This window comes from Myxocyprinus asiaticus, chromosome 4 (genome assembly GCF_019703515.2).
Source record: "Myxocyprinus asiaticus isolate MX2 ecotype Aquarium Trade chromosome 4, UBuf_Myxa_2, whole genome shotgun sequence".
Taxonomy (NCBI): domain Eukaryota; kingdom Metazoa; phylum Chordata; class Actinopteri; order Cypriniformes; family Catostomidae; genus Myxocyprinus; species Myxocyprinus asiaticus.
Window position 1 is genome coordinate 44,655,467 of NC_059347.1, and position 19,636 is coordinate 44,675,102.

The 19,636-nt window shown below is 38.7% G+C and overlaps 1 protein-coding gene across 4 annotated transcripts; it reads left to right on the forward strand.

The window, feature by feature from the left end:
- The first annotated feature begins 47 nt into the window (after positions 1-47).
- LOC127439960 (RNA-binding protein EWS-like) lies at positions 48-16,638 on the forward strand. Of its 4 annotated transcripts, none has more exons than XM_051696278.1 (16): positions 48-96; positions 4,309-4,345; positions 4,453-4,504; positions 5,145-5,322; positions 5,490-5,673; positions 6,090-6,343; positions 6,469-6,586; positions 8,349-8,386; positions 8,787-8,819; positions 9,508-9,614; positions 9,789-9,918; positions 10,147-10,251; positions 12,098-12,224; positions 15,694-15,791; positions 15,945-16,164; positions 16,333-16,638. In XM_051696278.1, the coding sequence occupies exons 1-16, from the start codon at positions 81-83 to the stop codon at positions 16,367-16,369; spliced, it is 1,734 nt and encodes a 577-aa protein (XP_051552238.1). In that variant the 5' UTR covers positions 48-80; the 3' UTR covers positions 16,370-16,638. The 4 variants fall into 4 exon arrangements, with proteins under 4 accessions (XP_051552238.1, XP_051552239.1, XP_051552240.1 ...); XM_051696279.1 differs by having other exon boundaries at positions 5,148-5,322; XM_051696280.1 differs by having other exon boundaries at positions 5,160-5,322.
- Positions 16,639-19,636: the final 2,998 nt, after the last annotated feature.

Here is a 19,636-nt window from a genome sequence, read left to right on the forward strand (position 1 = left end):
CGTTGGTATGTTCCTTGCCGCTTTTAAGCTTGAGCGCGCATCGCGCATGCTCACACCTCCAAGTGGTCTCCAACGGAAAGATGGCGTCAGTCTCGAGTGAGTTTTTTTTTCTTTTTCTTTCTTTCTTTCTTTTTCTTGTTTGTTATTTATTTAATCCTTGAACGATTCGCTGCTCATAGAACTCGTTAAAAGCTGAATTAATTGGTAAAATATTTGTTTTTTGGAAACGTTTCACATTTTGAACAGCACTCGCGGCCTTTAGCTTTGTTTTTAGGTCAAGATGGTCGTGCGCAGCTAATTGATCAAAAACTCGACGCAACCGGTTTTAACTTGGGCTGCCACGTAATAAGAGCCTGAACAGTCACATCATGAACATGATTTTACGCTTTTTGTTGTTTAAGTACGAGTTCATTGAAATACATGGCTCGTTTTTCGTGTGTCTTTGAATGTTTAAACAGCAGCAGGCGTGGTTTAAAAACAGCGAAAGCTTTGCCAGTCGTCTGTAACATGCATGGCAAACAAGGGCTGTTATATCAATCGATGATCGATTAATTGTCGATTAAGATTATCGATCGTCGATTTATAAATTTCAGCACAAATGCGTTCAGGCATGATGAGATGGTGGTGAAAATGTCTATACAGTGAGCCCACTGCTAGAGGCCGCACTGCCGCTTTCGTGCTGCATGTCTTTTCACGTCTGCCACACAAAAGCGCAACTTTCACCTCCCTGCTTGTAAATACGAAGCGGTCTCGACCTTGTCTTTGTTGGCGAGTTTTTATGTAAATGAACATTCCGTTTACTGCATACACCGTAATAGTTGTCAAAGGAATAGTTGACCCAAAAATGAAGTTTCTCATTTACTCCATGCCATCTAACATGTGACTTTCTTCAGCACAGGGATCCCACGCGTCCTGGAAAACCTGGAATTTTGCAATGCAGTTTTCCCGTCGTGGAAAATTAGAAAAATACCTGAATGCTCTGGAAAATAATTATTTGTCCTTGAAAGTATTTTAGAATAACAAAACCGTTTGACGGTGTTGGTAGCAAGGTTTTCGTTGCATGTATAAAATCAGATCGAGACTTGGAGTAGCAGTCAAATACAAATTCGTATTGGCACTGCTTCGTCAGCGCAACCTAGGCTCCAACTTCACACCAAAGTGTTTTTCACACACGTTTTTGCCTCACAAATGATGTCTTTGAGAGTACAAAGCAAAAACAAATATTTTGAATGTCGTCTCTATTTTAATTATTACCTTGTCGTTTCCGAGTATCCAGAGACCCCAGTTTTTGAACTACAGTAATTACATTTAACAACAACAAAAAAAAACGCTAAGACCTAAACATAAACGAGTCCTCTTTACTTTCTGCAATCAAAGCAATTGCCAGGGGTTTTTTTTCTCTTCCAAATACATATTTTCAATGTTTATTGTGCACACTTCCCGCTTTTTTACGTGGCAAACTCGTAGGCTGTGTCTCGTTCGGAAGGCTGCGTCCTCCGGAGGTCGCATTTGTCGGCTGCATATGTCATCGAGGCCGTCTCGTTTCATTTATTTTTTTACTGGGAATGCAAAAAAGGTTAACAATTGTATAAATGTAAGTGTATATACATAAGTCATCGACAATAGATAAAAAAATAAGAAATTATATATATATATATATATATATAAAAAAATTTTTTTAAACGAGACAGCCTCGATGACGTATGCGACCTCCGGATGACGCAGCCTTCCAAACGAGACTCAGTCGTAAAATCGCCCCTCTGTGACGCTTTCTGCAACTCTTGTCATGTGGAGGGCAAAGCGCCGCTTGACGCTGGTGTTGAGTGGAGCGTTTACACCTCGACTTAACTCGTGAAATGCGCTTTACAATGACCAAACTACATTATTGAAACTCTATTATTATTATTAGGCTATTTTTTTCTCTGATAAAGTCATGCTCAGCAGTTTAAATACTGTAGTAAAATGATACAGTAGATCTTTGTTCTTAATGCTTAAACATTCTACTGAAGTCAGTAGTTTTTACATGTACATTTTAATAGAGAAGATAAGGACATTATTGATGCTCATTATTATGATTAAACTATTGTTGTCTTTTTTTGGATAAAGTCATGCTTAGCAGTTCACAAACTGAATGGAAATTATGGACCTGCTTTTTTCTTATAGTGCTTAAGTACTAAAAAGTCTCTTGGCAGATTTCGATCATGAATATCTCAAAATGATTCACTGACTCGCTCATTGCACATAAGATGCTCATTTGACACCACCTAGTGACATCTCCAGAAGGGGTCACAAAACAAATCAATTAATGAAACTGAACACATTTCTGAAACTGAAACAAGCCACACCAAAATACCCTTTATTTTTTACAGCTAATTCTGCACAATTGTGCTGAGTTTTCTATACTTGAATCATTAAGGTGGTGCTTTTAGCTTATTTTTTTTAAAGAATAACCCCAGACAATGTGTTTGGGAATCATTGATTGTCTCAACGTTTTTCATCCCTCATGAGTTTGCACCCCTGTAAGTTATAAACTTTAGACAACGTTGACAGTTGGACCAATTTTTATGAATTAACACTCGGTGGGTAGTATGGTGATTTAACCTTAATACCTCGGGATGTGAATTAAGTTTCAATAATTCAATGATTGGAGTCCGCTTATACCACAGTTACCACATGTAGTCCGGAAAACATGGAATCTAGTCGTAAAAATGGCATTGGCAATAAAACGCAGAATGTCATAGAATGACATATTTGGACAAAATGAATGTTTGAATGTACAATTAATCGAATTTAAAATGTGATATGTCGTAGTGTGATAAACTAAAGTCTCTAGATTTATTTGAATAAATAATCTGCAAGTGATGCACGCTTCAAAATGAATGAGTGGAGCCGGCCACTCATACACAAACGCATCATAATCATCACGCTCACTTGTGTGTGTGAGACGACTGAGACAGAGAGCACTCTGAAGTGCGCAGCACATACATACTATATATTTATTAAATTGAATCACATCTTTACGGGGATTAATAATCACAGTGAGCCATGGCATAAACTGCTTATCTGGAGGTGAGAAACTACCATAAAAAAAACGCAAATGCCAAATTAAAAGCTCTATTTAAATGGACGTGTGTTTGCTTAAATATTGCACTTGTTGGGTGCATAAAATGCCCTGGAAAATTGTGCCTTGAAAAGAGTGGGAACTCAGTCAGCAGAACACAAATGAAGATTTTTAGAAGAATAACTCTGCTCTGTTGGTCCATACAATGCAAGTGAATGGTGACCAAAACTTTGAAGCTCCTAAAAGCACAAAGGCAGTTTAAAAGTAATTCAAGTGGTTTAATCCATGTCTTCTGAAGCGATCTAATTGGTTTTTGGTGAGAACAGAACAAAATATAACCCTTTCAATGTGCATCTTGCCATTGCAGTCTCTAGACACGATTAAGATTTCAAGCTCGATTATACTTCCTAGTGCTTGACGCATGGTTGTGCTAGGAAGTGTAATGTAGCTTGAGCTCATGATCACCAAAGAAATGGCTGATGTCAATTTATAGTAAAGTTATATTATGGTCTGTTCTCATCCAAAATGTATTGGATCACTTCAGGAGACATGGGGTTCATGAGTCAAATGGGTTACTTTTATGCTGCCTTTTATGTGCTTTTTGGAGCTTCAAAATTTCTCACCATTCACTTGCATTGTGTGGACCTACAAAGCTGAGATTCATCTAAAAATCTCTATTGTGATCTGCAGAAGAAAATCATACACATCTGGGATGGCATGGGGGGGTTGTGGGTAAATTAGAGAATTTTAAATTTTGGGTAAACTATTCCTTTAAAGTGCAACATGACCACTGTTGATCCACTGGTCTCCCTGCATTATCTGACAATCACATCAGCATGAATGTACTTGGATCACACGGAGTTCGTGAATTAAATTCAAATAAAAAAGTAAGGTCTGAAATAATCCACCTTCCCCAATAGGGCTGCACAATTGACAAAAATAGTAATTGTTGATTATTGCCCTTGATATTGTAATCACTAATGTCGATTAAAAGACTAAATTACTGTGATGTCACATAGTAGGCAAATACACTGAACTGAAAGGCTGGAAATTTATGATGGGCTGGAACTCTACTTCATTGTCTGTACAGTTATGTTTCTCATCATAAACAGGCCACTGTGTCTTTATTTCCTTGCTGATGTTAAGCAGCTGTAAAATGTTTATTAGACTACTAGAGTCTGACTCAGAATATATTATAACCGTTCTTGCAGAATGCTTAATGGTGTGATGTATTTATTGCCCTGTAGATTATAGCAGCTACAACCAGGCTGGTGCACAGCAGACGTAAGTTCTGAATTAAAACAAACTGTATGATAAACTCCCATTAACAATTATTTGTCATCATGAGACCCAAGGAGTACAAGAATAAAGATTGCTTTTCTTATACCCAGGTACGGATCGTATGCAGCACAACCTTCTCAGGGCTATGCACAAACTGCACAGGTAAACCTACTGACATTGAAAATTATATCTTGTTTTCTGGAAATATCTCAAAAGCAAGGATGCATGATTATCTTGGATCTATTAAAGGAGTTTTTGGGGTTCAATACAAGAAATGTTCAGTTGATAGCATTTGTGGCATAAGGTTGATTACATGAAAAAATAATTTTGACCTCCCCATTTTTTTTTTTTTTTTTTTTTTTTTAAGAAAAAGCAAATATCTGGGATACAGTGAGGCCGTTCCGTATGTATTAAAATAATCACTTTATCTTTGACCTATTTTACAACTTGCCATGACTATGTAAACCATAAAACGATGATTTTAACTTTACAGCTGAAATAAAGTTTGAACCGAATAAAGTGCTTTTATGAAATAAGCTTCGGTTCTACCTTTTAAACAATCCAAAAATTGGCTCTATTCACTTCCATTGTATGTGCCTCACTGTAACATTGATTCTTGCCCTTTTTTTGTTTTTTGTTAGAGGGAAGAGTTTAAGTTGTATTTGTCAATATTATGCCACAAACGCTGTTGATTAAGCTCAACCTTTATTGAACCTGGAATGTTCCTTTTTATTTTGTGCTATGTCTGAATGAGTAAAAGAGAGAAGTCACCTGTGCAGATTTTTACCAGAGTTTTTTACAGCAGGCATATGCTCAGCAGGATTATGGCTCCTATGCTCAGCCTGCAGCAGCAGCAGCAACAGAGTCAACCTACAGTCAAGCAACGCCCTCTGCTGGAGGATATGCACAACAGCAGTATGCATCCTCATATGGGCAAGCAGCAGCAGCGACCGCAGCAGCAGTAACAGCAGCAGCTCCAGGTCTGTAAGCAGTACTTGCACTCATTTATGGTTACACTAGTGTTTATATGTAGATATTCATCTAAGAAAATTGCTGAACTCTTCTGTTTTGTTTTTAAGTTTTGCTGTGTTTACTCTGGTGCACGTATAAAATAATAAAACTAAACTTACAACATTATCTCTTTCAGCTGCATATGGAACACCGCAGTCAGGAGCTTACAGTCAGCCTGCACAGACTTATGGAGCCGGCAGCTACACTAACTCCACTGCGGCCCCTGCTGCCCAGGCCTCATATGGCTCCCAGTCCGGATACTCCACCCAACCAGCCTATTCTGGCTACAACCAGCAGGCTGCTGCCTCTGCTCCACAGAGGTGACTGGACCATTTCCTATACAAGTACAACAGAATGCTATTATAGAGTTTCCTGCAGTATCTCCATATGCTGTTCTTCCCTCATGCTGCTGAATGTCAATATTTTAAATATGCATGTAAATCACCCACATTTTCCTCCGTAGTTAAGGTGTAAGATCAAGGTGGCTGGCTAATGTGCAAGTAGTGCTCTGCAGAGATTGATCTGCCGTCCTTATGTTGGTTCAAGAAGTGTCATCTTTCTCTCTGCCCCATTTAGGCTATGCTTGTATACCTAATATTATCCAGTTTAAGTTTATATTGGTATCTGGATCACAGTATGACAATATTGTGATTTCAAAACTGTGGTTATTTGTATACGCACGCCATTGTTCAAATGTCCTTTTAAATTTTGTTCTATTCATTTTTGTCTTTTATAGCTATAGTGCAAGCAGCCAGCCTTCCTATAACCAGGCTGCCTACTCCCAGCCTGGGGCTTACACTCAGCCTCAGAGTGGGTACCAGGCTCAGCAGCCTGGCTATGGACAGCAGCAGCAGGGCAGCTATGGGCAGGGACAGCCTTCTCAGCAAGGCCCACCTGCTGCTTACCCTCCTCAGGGTAATGGTGCATATGGACAGGCTCAGTACAGCCAGAGTGCACCACAGAATGATTACAACCAGTCAAATCACTATAGTAAGAGTGCTATTATCAGTATGGTATATCTTTACTGTTTTACCATGTGTTTGAACATTGTCCTTTTTATTCTGAGTTTAATGTTTTCTAGATACTAAGCCGTGTGCGTGTGATCTCTTCTATAGATAGCTACAGTCAGGGTGGCATGAGTGGAGGATACCAAGGGTCACAGCGGGGTGGCAGAGATGGTTATGAGCGTGGAGGCCCACGGGGGCGTGGGGGGATGGGCCGTGGAGGCATGGGGTAAGTTCAGATCACCTTTGTTTAACTAACCATCTCAAACTCTCCCACTCATTTCACAGAGAGGAATCACTCACCAGTCACACATGGTTGTATGTGCAGGGAGTCCAGAATGAGTGGAGTTCACTGTGTAGTTCATCCAACCATTATTTGATTACAAAAGTTTAATGATGATATCACAAGGATTCGGTTGCAGGGATGTTTTGCTCTTCTCATAATGGGTACATCTTAATATAGTCAGTGTCTCACAAATATAATGGTACAAATTTGTAATTTGAGTGGCTTGTAATGAAGTTTTCATTCTGGAAAATTGCAGAACATTTTAGAATGCTGTATTCCACAGAGAGAGCCTTTATGGTTTTCAAGTGTGAGGAGGTGTTTAAAGAATGAGATTTGGTTTGAGGCAAGGTCTTATAACACGTTTTAATCCTACTTAAACGGCAGTATAATTAAATCAACATTTACCACATTTTGGTGTAAAAATCAAGGGCTGAGAACTATATCATTTTTTTCAACCCATTAACTTGTTTCATGGGAAAACAAGACTTCAGTAAATTGTGGCACATCATTTTTGGTGAAAGTAATAAGTCTTGAGATATATATAGGTGGTGTTTAATGCAGAACTTTGTGTCTTAGTGGCACACTTTATTTTTTGAATTTTTTTTTATTTTTTATTACTGGGGTTTCAATTGTAATTTAAAATTGAAGGCACTCAATGCATGAAGTATTCTGTTTTCAAAAGGGTCAATGTGAGCACAGGTGCTGATTCAGTGACAGGGGTTGGATTTAAGACAGGCACTCATACCACAGGAAAATAGATCTCTTAAATGGTACGGTGGTTGGAGTTACCTTGAAACTTTAGGTATGTAATGGGCACATGTTTTGTTAGTAAGGGGTAAGAGGTAAGAATTTTATACATGCACATTCACAATTCTTAATAATTGTGTGGTGTTTAAGAAACTAAGTATGTCACTGACTCATTTTTAACCAAACTAAAAAGGAAAATCAACACATTGCCGTAATTTGTTACAAATGTGTTTTCATAGAATGAACTATACATTTCTGATTTGTGTATTTATAGGTCATATTTTCAGATACTTCTGCATTGTAAACTGTTCTTATTTACAAGGTCTTGCCTTAACATTCTTTTGTCACATTTATACGCTACAGGTGTCAGAGATCCATGTAAGAACAGCTGTACTTTAAGTACCTTTTTCCATTTCAAAGCCAACAGCTCAAAGAACCAAAGGGGAAGAGTTCTTTTAAGTAGTGAATGTGTGGATTTTTTTTTTTTTTTTTTTTTTTTTTGTGCGTGTCTGCATAACTTTTTAAAATTGTTATTTGCAGTTCATTTTTGAATAATGTACTTTTTTTTTTTTTTCCTCTCTCTCAGTGCTGACATTTTGTTGGGTTAATTAATTTGGATTCAAACAAATGGATTCTAGGATTGACTAAAGGGATTCTAGCCATGTAACAATTTTATATTTAACATTTGCCTCAAGTATTCGGATGTAAAGCCAAAACTTCAGTTTACAAAAGGGATATGTATTTCAGCTGTTCATTTTTTATTTCTAAATTGTTTTTTTTATATTGGATCCAAATGTGAAATAATAATTTAAGAATGCACAATAGAAGTTATGAAGAACCCCACCCCTTAGAAAGGCCTCATTTTAGTTTCTGAAGTGAGAGAGATTGTGTGTATTTTCTACTCAAGTCCTTTGGTTGAAGACTAAAAGGAATATCGCCTTCATATCTTCATGTTTAGCATCGCTGGAGACAGAGGGGGCTTCAATAAGCCTGGTGGTAAGTTCCTAAAGAGTATTCCATTGGCTAGTCCACTCCACAATTAATGTTCATGGCTATGAGTCTTAAAGAGCTTCCATTTGGTGTGCCACTTTTATCCAAAAGAGTGAGTGTCCTGATGGTTTGTGTTGTATTTATATTTGGATTTCATCAAAAAATGCCAGATGTGTCCTTTTGATAGAAGCAATGTTTTTAAATTAGTATTTTCCTATTTCACTGAGAATTTGTCCTGGTCAAGGGTAATACTGAAAATTGTACCATTTCATATCTTTTCAGGGAACTTATTTACCTAATACTGCTGCTAATATTTTTGTCTTGGCAGGTTGGCAGCTTGTAAGTTGTGATTTCATTGTTTAATAGTGTTTCTTGTTTTTCTTCTCCTTGATGCATGGAAACCCAGGATCCATGAGGGATGGAATGGGCCGTGAAATGGGTATGTGCTTGACTCTTCACCTGGTTTTATTAAAAGGTACTCTCAGAAAGTTTTTCCTCAAGGGGAAAAAAAAAATACTCTAAGTGAATGGTAGTTTTGATACATTAATAAAATGATGATATGAGGGACTCCAATTATATCAGTAGCTTTATGAAAGCTGTTTTATTCTACATGGAAAGGGTCACCTCATGAGGGCTGCCATGTTATCACATGAGCAGCCAAACTACTCCATCTCAGTAACTGCCCTGTCATTGGACACTTTCACTCATGGATAAAATTAATCATGGTTGACTTTGAATGGAGAATTTCTACAGTGGCACCAGTATCTGAAAACTATTGCGCTCTTTGCTGTGTCTGCAAGGCAACAGCCCAGCAGACAAAGTCTTGCAAGAATCATTCACTATTACTAAGGTTAGGTTTGGGGGTAGAGGAAGGGTGTCTGTGGGACTCCATAAACAATGAACAGTGTGTAGACATTGCATGAGAAATTTTCAGCAACCCTTTGACACAACCGTATTTCGTATTGAAAAATGAAAGTTTGGCAGGATATTGTTTCCCTCTTTTTATTTTTATATCCAATAGGCTTTAGGTATGTCACAGGTGTTAACCATGATTTGCTACTTGTTGGCAGCATGTGTAACTTGAGTTCATGGTACTGTTTGTTAAATGTGATTCTCCCTTACACCAGGAGAGCAGGATGACTCTGAGAACAGCACCATCTACATCACAGGCCTTACCGAGAATGCCAATCTACCAGAGATGGCCGAATTCTTCAAGCACCCTGGACCCATACGGGTGAGGGGCTAAATATCTTCATGGTTTACTCTGAATAATATTTTGTCTTATCAGGAATTCTGCTGTTAAAATGTGCTTTGATGGGTTTTATTGTCAGTTTCACTCGTCTGATGTCCTTTGCTGACTAACAACCATCTTGGTCCTTTGACTGACACAATTTATGTTTCTCTTAAGATAAACCGTCGTTTAAACCAACCGGCCATAAACATCTACACAGATAAAGACACAGGCAAGCCAAAGGGAGATGCCACTCTGTCCTATGAGGAACCCGCATTTGCCAAAGCAGCTGTTGAATACTTTGACGGTTCGTTGCTCTTACTAAGTATTATCCCCTCCTTCGTCTTGTTACATGAACTTGGGTTGGTCTGGTTTCAAGCAAGAGTTTTCAGATTATCCTCATTAACTGCATATGTTTGTGATCATTTACCATTTGTACCATATTGGAATCAGTCTGTTAGTTCCTCGATCTCTTCTGTTTTTTTTGGGGGGGGGGAAATCAGTTACCTGAATTTTCCTGATCCTCTTATTACAGGAAAGGAGTTCCAGGGCCGGAGGTTGAAGGTGTCTATGGCTCGCCGGAAGCCCATGATGGGAGGTATGAGAGGAATGCCAATGAGAGGTGGAATGGACCGTGGAGGTATGCTGTTCCTTGTTAATAAATCTAATGGGTTTGGTAATACAGGTGCATCTCAATACATTAGAATGTCGTGGAAAAGTTCATTTATTTCAGTAATTCAACTCAAATTGTGAAACTCGTGTATTAAATTCAATGCACACAGACTGAAGTAGTTTAAGTCTTTGGTTCTTTTAATTGTGATGATTTTGGCTCACATTTAACAAAAACCCACCAATTCACTATCTCAAAAAATTAGAATACATCATAAGACCAATAAAAAAAACATTTTTAGTGAATTGTTGGCCTTCTGGAAAGTATGTTCATTTACTGTATATGTACTCAATACTTGGTAGGGGCTCCTTTTGCTTTAATTACTGCCTCAATTCGGCGTGGCATGGAGGTGATCAGTTTGTGGCACTGCTGAGGTGGTATGGAAGCCCAGGTTTCTTTGACAGTGGCCTTCAGCTTATCTGCATTTTTTGGTCTCTTGTTTCTCATTTTCCTCTTGACAATACCCCATAGATTCTCTATGGGGTTCAGGTCTGGTGAGTTTGCTGGCCAGTCAAGCACACCAACACCATGGTCATTTAACCAACTTTTGGTGCATTTGGCAGTGTGGGCAGGTGCCAAATCCTGCTGGAAAATGAAATCAGCATCTTTAAAAAGCTGGTCAGCAGAAGGAAGCATGAAGTGCTCCCAAATTTCTTGGTAAACGGGTGCAGTGACTTTGGTTTTCAGAAAACACAATGGACCAACACCAGCAGATGACATTGCACCCCAAATCATCACAGACTGTGGAAACTTAACACTGGACTTCAAACAACTTGGGCTATGAGCTTCTCCACCCTTCCTCCAGACTCTAGGACCTTGGTTTCCAAATGAACTTGCTCTCATCTGAAAAGAGGACTTTGGAACACTGGGCAACAGTCCAGTTCTTCTTCTCCTTAGCCCAGGTAAGACGCCTCTGACGTTGTCTGTGGTTCAGGAGTGGCTTAACAAGAGGAATACGACAACTGTAGCCAAATTCCTTGACACGTCTGTGTGTGGTGGCTCTTGATGCCTTGACCCCAGCCTCAGTCCATTCCTTGTGAAGTTCACCCAAATTCTTGAATCGACTTTGCTTGACAATCATAAGGCTGCGGTTCTCTTGCTTGGTTGCATCTTTTTCTTCCATACTTTTTCCTTCCACTCAACTTTCTGTTAACATGCTTGGATACAGCACTCTGTGAACAGCCAGCTTCTTTGGTAATGAATGTTTGTGGCTTACCCTCCTTGTGAAGGGTGTCAATGATTGTCTTCTGGACAACTGTCAGATCAGCAGTCTTCCCCATGATTGTGTAGCCTAGTGAACCAAACTGAGAGACCATTTTGAAGGCTCAGGAAACCTTTGCAGGTGTTTTGAGTTGATTAGCTGATTGGCATGTCACCATATTCTAATTTTTTGAGAGAGTGAATTGGTGGGTTTTTATTAAATGTGAGCCAAAATCATCACAATTAAAAGAACCAAAGACTTAAACTACTTCAGTGTGTGTGCATTGAATTTATTTAAAACACAGGTTTCACAATTTGAGTTGAATTACCGAAATAAATGAACTTTTCCACGACATTCTAATTTATTGAGATGCACCTGTATTTCTCGTGTGTGTGTGTATATATATATATATATATATATATATATATGTATATGTGCTGTAGTAATCAAAGCATGGACCTTTCTATGCTTGGCACATAAGAACAGAGCAGTTGTAATGAAATGTATTGTAGCTGCTTTTTCTGTAATTTTCTGTTCTGAGATGAAGCCTCATGTCTCTGAGGTAGAAGGTTCTGTGTTTGAATAGTGTGTGTGTGTGTGTGTGTGTGCGCACAGGTATGGGAAGAGGTGGAGATAGGGGTGGATTCCCTCCTCGTGGGGGACCTCGAGGTGGAATGGGCTGGGGTGGGCCTCAAGGGGGCAACACGCAGTCGAGAGCTGGAGACTGGGAATGCCCTAAACCGTAAGTGACAAACATGTGACGCGCTCTCCGAATGAGTCATAAATCGCAATTGGCTCTTTTTGGAAAAGAGTGAAATTTGGTCAAGAACATTTTCCCCTGTTTTTAGTTTTCTATTTAAAAAAAAAAAAAAGTTTCAGCATTTAAAAACAAAACATTTAAGTTTGAATTAAATTATATTGACAATTTAAAAGCTGTGTCAAGTCACTTCTGCTGCAGAATATAGCATCTCTCCCTTGATCAGCATTGCTCATTTTCCTCAGGAAATCTGATGTCCATAGTAAAAAAATATATATATATATATATATAACTTAAGCGTAGCATTTATTGCAAAAGTTAAATACCATCACTGAGTTGTGACAGATGAAAAGTGGATACAGTTATTTTAATAGAAACAAATTATACCTTTAGACAGCAGAGACCTTTTACTTTAGCACATTAATCTTAATGTGATTTTTTTTGGGCCATACGACTCGAGATGGAGCAGGTCACACATGCACTAGGGGTGTAACGATGCATTGATCAATTAACCAATGATGCGACGTCATCAATACACAACGTAATGATCGATCTTTAAGATGCACCTTTATTTTAATGCTCTAATGCCAGCCACGTCCGTATGCATTTCCATCACTTGCAGCAACCTTTATAATATTAATCTTGCTTTATAAGCTCTAAATATGCTTCTCATGTGGGACACGGATGTGTGCTGATCTGCTCTTTGTGTGCGTCAACTGAGTTGCGACCTCCAGTGATGGGATAGCGCATGTGAGCGGCTCACATGCGCTATTAAATCGGGCTTCCCTCAATATGGTGCATGCAACACATTTGAATTCTACATGAGAATTTTAGCTTTTAAATAGCTTTTGAGCAATTCAGCCATGTCAAATGGCTAAAGATTCCTAATATTCTGAACAGCTCTGAGGGAAAGAGAAAACACCTGCCCTGCTGCAATACTTAAGACTTTTTAAACTGTAACAAATTTTCAATACAACCGTGGAAGATGTAGCCACGAAAAAAACATGCATACCCCACAACAGGAGAGTATATGCTATCCAAGTATTTTGTATTGAAAGACTTGCTTGACTGTTGTAGAGATGACAAGTTGTCACCTGTAGTGTTTACCTCATTCCACAATCCAATGAGCTGTCATCAAATGATTGATCACTTGTATGTGTTTTGTATGACTAATATATAAACACACCGATCAGTCACAACATTAAAACTACCTGCCTATTGTGTAGGTCCCCCTCGTGCCACCAAAACAGCAACCCGCATGTCAAAATAGCATTGAGATATTCTCACCACAACCTCAAACCAGCCTGTCTGGCACAAACCATCATCCATGATTATCTAATCAGCCAATCGTGTGGCTGCAGTGCATAAAATCATACAGATATGGTCAGGAGATTCAGTTAAAGTTCACATCAACCGTCAGAATGGGGGGGAAAAATGTGATCTCAGTGTTTGAGTGTGGCATGATTTTTGGTGCCAGATGTGGGCTGGTTTGAGTTTGTTACTGCTGATCTCCTGGGATTTTTGTGCACAACAGTCTCTAGAATTTACTCTGAATGGTAACAAAAACATCCAGTGAGGGGCAGTTCGGCAGATGGAAATGCCTTGATGAGAGGTCAACAGAGAATGTCAGTTCGAACCAGTCTGGCCAAAGTCTATGATAACTTGGATAACCGCTCTGTACAGTTGTGATAAGAATAGCATCTCAGAATGCTATTGAGATGCGGGTTGGCGCTTTTTTTGGCAGCACGAGGGGGACCTTGACTGTAAGGCAGGTGGTTTTAATTTGTGGCTGATCTGTTTATTTTTTTTATATATATACATACACACTGTCTGGCCAAAAAAAGGCATATTTCAGGATTGCAATGTCAAGATTCATCAGGGTCAAATTGTGCGAGAGTGGTTCAGGGAGCATAAGGAATCATTTTCACACATGAATTGGCCACCACAGAGTCCTGACCTTAACCCCATTGAAAGTCTTTGGGATGTGCTGGAGAAGACTTTATGGAGTGGTTCGAATCTCCCGTCTTCAATACAAGAACTCGGCCAAAAATGAATGCAAATCTGGACGGAAATAAATGTGACGTTACACATTTTAGTTGTCGAAACAATGCCACGACAAATGTGCACCGTAATCAAAGCTAAAGGCGGTCCAACGGAATGAGTGTGCAATTTTTTGCCACGTGCGTTGCGCAAAAAGTCCTAATGTCTTAAATTCAGTTTTCCAAAATGTCAGGTCAAAGTCTTTTAATGGAACAAAAGTCTTTAAAGATGTTTTAAATTTGGAGGCGGAAAGACAGGAGTCCTGGTATAACAATGTGATAAACTTCAAAAGAATACGATTTAATTAAATGCATGCACTGCATCCTTCAGAGTGAAAACATGACTTGTATTTTCTCCAAGCACATGGGGGCTTGAGATTGTTTTCAGCCGTTGCAGAGCAGTTTATAATTAGGACATTTGAAATTTATGACAAGCGATCACTAATGATTTATGGAAATGGCTTCAGGGCAGATTTATTTTGCACTAAATCAACTTATGCGACAGTGTTTTTTAGGCATGACGTCATCACGCACACCATTTCTATCGATAAAAGGCCATTTGAATGGAAACGGGCAGAAGACTGCAAATTTCTCAAATTTACGCATTTTCACTTTGACGAGAACAAAATAGTTTCCATCCACTTTTTGCACTAGGCTGTTTACTTTTAATTGTTTATATTGTAATGCATTGTAGATTATTGTTTAGAGTATACATTTTATTTCCCTTATCTGTTTGAGCAGCTAGAAGCAGTGAAGCGCATACATTTCAAAATAAGAGTCCCTGGTGTATTTCAGCCTTTAAAGTTAAAAGTTCTGTACTATGAATCAAATCTTTATTTTCTTGGTTATTGGTATATTGGTTCCAACATAGTGCATCTGGAATTTAAGTGATGTTAAGGCCATGTTGAATGTGTGCCCCTGCCTGTTTAAGAGTCTTTGATACATGATTTATTTTGAGATTGTGTGGGGATACGGTATTAATTTTGTTTGTTCAGGTGTCAAAATGGGTCTTAAATTAGATTTTAGAAACTCTGCAGCAACCGTGTGTGTGTGTTTCTGTATTAACTGAAGAACATATTGTATAAAATGGGCACATAATATTGTAATATTGATCACAGGCCCCTGAAACGTATCAGTCGTATTGTGGCAGACTGAGGTATCTGAAAACGTTGGCTCACTGGCTAAGAGAATCGATACAATATATTGCGATGAAACTGCAATTTGTACATCCTAACATGCACCACCTTTTCAATCACTTCACTGTCACTTTCCAGTTTGATTTTTAAGAGAAAAGTGCTATGTTCTACATTCTAACTGGATTTCCTTCTTTTATAATGTGTGGGCCTTATAAATATACATGAAAACAATGCTCTGTTTATGCTTCTAGCTGTCTTAACTATCTCATCTCACTATAGTGGATGCGGAAATCAAAACTTTGCCTGGAGAATGGAGTGTAACCAATGTAAAGCTCCAAAACCTGAAGGCCTTGGAGCTCCTCCCTTCCCTCCTGCAGGTACACACAGATTAACAGTCAGACTAAAAAAAAAAAATGGCTTCATCATCGGCTGTCATTGATGTGATCTCTACATATATTTCCATTACTGTGAGGTTTGTGTGTAATGACAAAACTTAAACATGTTTGTTTTTTGTTTTACCCTGTATTCAGGAGGTGAACGTGGCAGGGGTGGTATGGGAATGAGAGGTGGTAGAGGAATGGATCGTGGGGGTCCGGGGGGCATGCGTGGAGGCTGGGGAGGAGATCGGGGAGGCTTCAGAGGGGGCCGTGGTGGAATGGACAGAGGGGGTTTCAGAGGTGGTAGCAGGGGTGGTCCTCCCATGGACAGAGGGGGCAGGAGAGGCATGGGACCCCCAGGCAAGGATATGAGGTGAGCCTCGTTTACTGTGAGTATAACGGGCCAAATGTTAAATGATTTAGGCTCTGTGGTGCTTGAAAGTTAACAAAAAATTAAAAAAAAAACAGCTGAGGTCTGATTTGATCTACTTGATTCGTTTATGCAAAAATTTCAGCTGAATGTGTGTCTTGTTTTCAACAGGGATCATCGCCAGGAGCGCAGAGACAGACCCTACTGAGCTATTGCATCCAAGCAAAAAGAAAATGACATAAGAGGAACACTTTTAAAGTTCTTTTTATTTATGATTCCATATTTATAAATGGCTCTCTTTTTGCTTGCTGTATATTTTACAGAACCACATTGTTTTTAGTTTTTTTTTATGTATACATTTTTTTTTTAAGATGCTCAGTTCCCCTTAGTCACCATTTTAGGTGGTCTGTCTTACCTGTCTCTCTGTGTAACTATGTACTTTGAATAATTTTTAGAAATAAACTTTTTCCACCACCAGTTGTTTTGCTGCATGTTGTGTTGATGTTTTTCTCAGCACATGGTTTTCAGTTTTACCAGAGTAGCCAGTAAAGGTTTTTATATATGTGTGTGTGTGTAATATATATATATATATTATTACTTCCTTTACTGCCTCTGTGCTTGGTTCAATGCAGCAAGAAAACATTTATCTACTACAGCTCAAATCAACATCTTGTATAAATCCCCTGCCCCCTCCCTATGAATGTGTGCAATTCACACTTTGGCCATAAGGTTTCTCTTTTCTCGCTTCCATTGCTGCCATGTGGATGAAAGGGCAGAAGTATCTGCTGACTACAAAGTGAAATGATGCCAGCTGTTATCAAAGCCCTCTTGATGAACACGTGTGGGCTGGTCTGGAACTTTTTCATTACCAGTGAAATGCTCTTTAGAGTGCTATAACATGAAAGGTTTCCAAAACTGGACTACTACATTTATGGATTAATGGCTCGTTTCTCTCTCTCTCTCTCGCCCAAGAAGCATTCTTTAGGATAATGTTATCCCACATTGAGTAGACTGTCACCTTGAGGTCATATTTTTCAGCAGAACATGTTCAGGAGAAATCATTGCTTAAATCAAAACTTAAATCATTGCTCTCGTTAATTGAAGCATTTGCAGGAGTGTTGGAATCTTTATACAAAATCTGTCTTCAATTCCAATTTAAACTGACTCTCATTAGACATGCATTACGTGTATGTGTCAATAGGTTTTACTGTTGGGGAAATTAAGCAAATTAAGTTGAGTCTGGTAGTTCAAAGTCATAAAAACATTAAATGTATAAAATGTCAGTTTCGTTTTTAATGTGGCAGACCAATTTTCAATGGGCTGTTGAGAGTTAAATGCTCATTAGTGAGGGGCACATTTCTTTAAATACAGCGAAACCTGATGGAAACCAACTTGTGAGGGTATTTTTAGTCGTTGATTGTTAAAGGAATATCCCGTTCAATACAAGTTGAGCTTAATCGACAGCATTTGTGGCAGAGTGTTGATTACTTTAAACTTTTACATTCGACTTGTCCTTTTTAAGGCAAATATGTGTTATAGTGAGTTGAAGTCAGTGGGGCCAGTCCGTAAACAAACTACTGTTTCAACAGTATAGCCTCAAGACATAATAGGCATGTTAACAATTTCAGTGTGATAAAATCTCTTACTAACCTTTTCAGTGTAAAGTTATCCAGTTGTACTTCATTGCCATGACGACATAACGCTGTAAGCCATTAAAACGACCATAATATATTATTTAAACGTAATAGCTCATAATACATACGTTTTTACAGAACAATTAAGTGCTTTTATATAATTATATGCTTCACATTACTGCCTTTAAACCCTCTAAATAATTGGCCCCATTTAATTCCATTGTCAGAGTCTCACTGTAACCACTGAAAAGGATGGACGAGTCGAAATTATTTTTTTGTGGTATTCAACATCATGCCACAAATGCAGTCGAGTAAGCATAACTTGAATTCAACCAGGAATATTCCTTTTAAAAGGCTCATAAATCGGGCAAATCTTCTTTTTTTTTTTGTTTTTTGCTTTAAATCTACTGACATTTGCGGGTTTCTGTGTAGGTTATGTTTAGGGGAAGGGTATAGAATATAATTGCATCTATGTGAAAACCATTGCGTCTTTGAGACACTAATATAGTGAAACTAACTTCTGTGTGTTCACAGAAGAGCTGATTCATCCAGGCCTTGGAGAATGATCTCATGCCTTCTCACTGTGTCCTCCCCTTAGTGTAGCTCTCTTAATAATAATTAATTTATAATAATTTTCTTTATTTATCACACATTATACATTTGCACATATACAGTGAAATTCTTCTTTTTCACATATCCCAGCTAGGCTGGGGTCAGAGTGCAGGGTCAGCCATGATACGGCGCCCCTGGAGCAGATAGGTTCAAGGGCCTTGCTCAAGGGCCCAACAGTGGCATCTTGGCGGTGATGGGGCTTGAACCCCCGACCTTCTGATCAGTAACCCAGAGCCTTAACCGCTGAGCTACCACTGCCCTTGCCCCTAAAGAGACAGCCACCGCTTTTCAAATCAAAACAATGGCCTCACTTTGGCTGCTGTAGGAAGAATCACACTGCACTACTCTGGGCTGACTAAAGTTAAGCGAGAGCAGTAAATAATGAAGAAAGGAAAAAAAAAAAAAAAAAGGAGATTCAATTTCCACATCCATTAATGTCTTAGCAGACTGATGTTACTGGAAGAAGAAAAGAAAAAAAACAGGACATGTAGCTCAGAATTCAAGATGAGAAAAATGTAAAGAAAAACTTCACAATGCACATTAGTAGTGTCTTTAAGTAAGTCTGCTGTTATACTTAGAGAAAAGTGGAAGTGATTTAAATCTGTAATTGGTGTTGTATGGCAAAAATATGCAAAGCAAATGTGGCCTTCAAAATAGCACAACACTCGGAGAGAGAAGTTGGCCGCTTGGATCATTTCTGGTTCACCCTTGAAGTTTAGTGGTTAAGTATTAATTAAACTTGCATTACATTAAGATCCAGATAGTTTTTCCCATTTTTCCAATATCCGATTTCAGAAATCAATCCAAGTACACACTTTATTTTGCCTTCTCATTCATAGCCTGGATGTGGCTTTAAACTAAGGTTGTTGAGTTTCTGAATACAGACTTTCAGTTTTCCTACAGTCATTGAACTGATTGTTAAAAGGAGACGAATGAATGCTGATTAACATCACGATGATGTCTTCGTGTCTATCTTTCCAGAATGGTCCCTTTCATTTGCTGATGACCAAGAGACCATTGAGAGCACTGTGAGTTAGACTGAATAAAAGGTTTGGAGTATTGTGGATATCCACATTAATTCCATCTGGCAGACTTGGTTCAAGTTTGGTGATTAGGAGCATTTAGTAATGTGGATCAAAGAATGATTAATGGTGTTGAGCAATGAAACAGATAAACGCAAAGACTTTCTGCTTGAGTCGATTTATGAGAGCTTTTGTTTATGTTTGAGG

Bases quoted from the DNA above. Each gene is read 5' to 3' on its own strand.
- LOC127439960 (XM_051696278.1), top strand. The intron at 4,505-5,144 runs GTAAACCTACTG...AGTTTTTTACAG, and splicing joins GCTATGCACAAACTGCACAG to CAGGCATATGCTCAGCAGGA. The intron at 12,225-15,693 runs GTAAGTGACAAA...ATCTCACTATAG, and splicing joins GACTGGGAATGCCCTAAACC to TGGATGCGGAAATCAAAACT.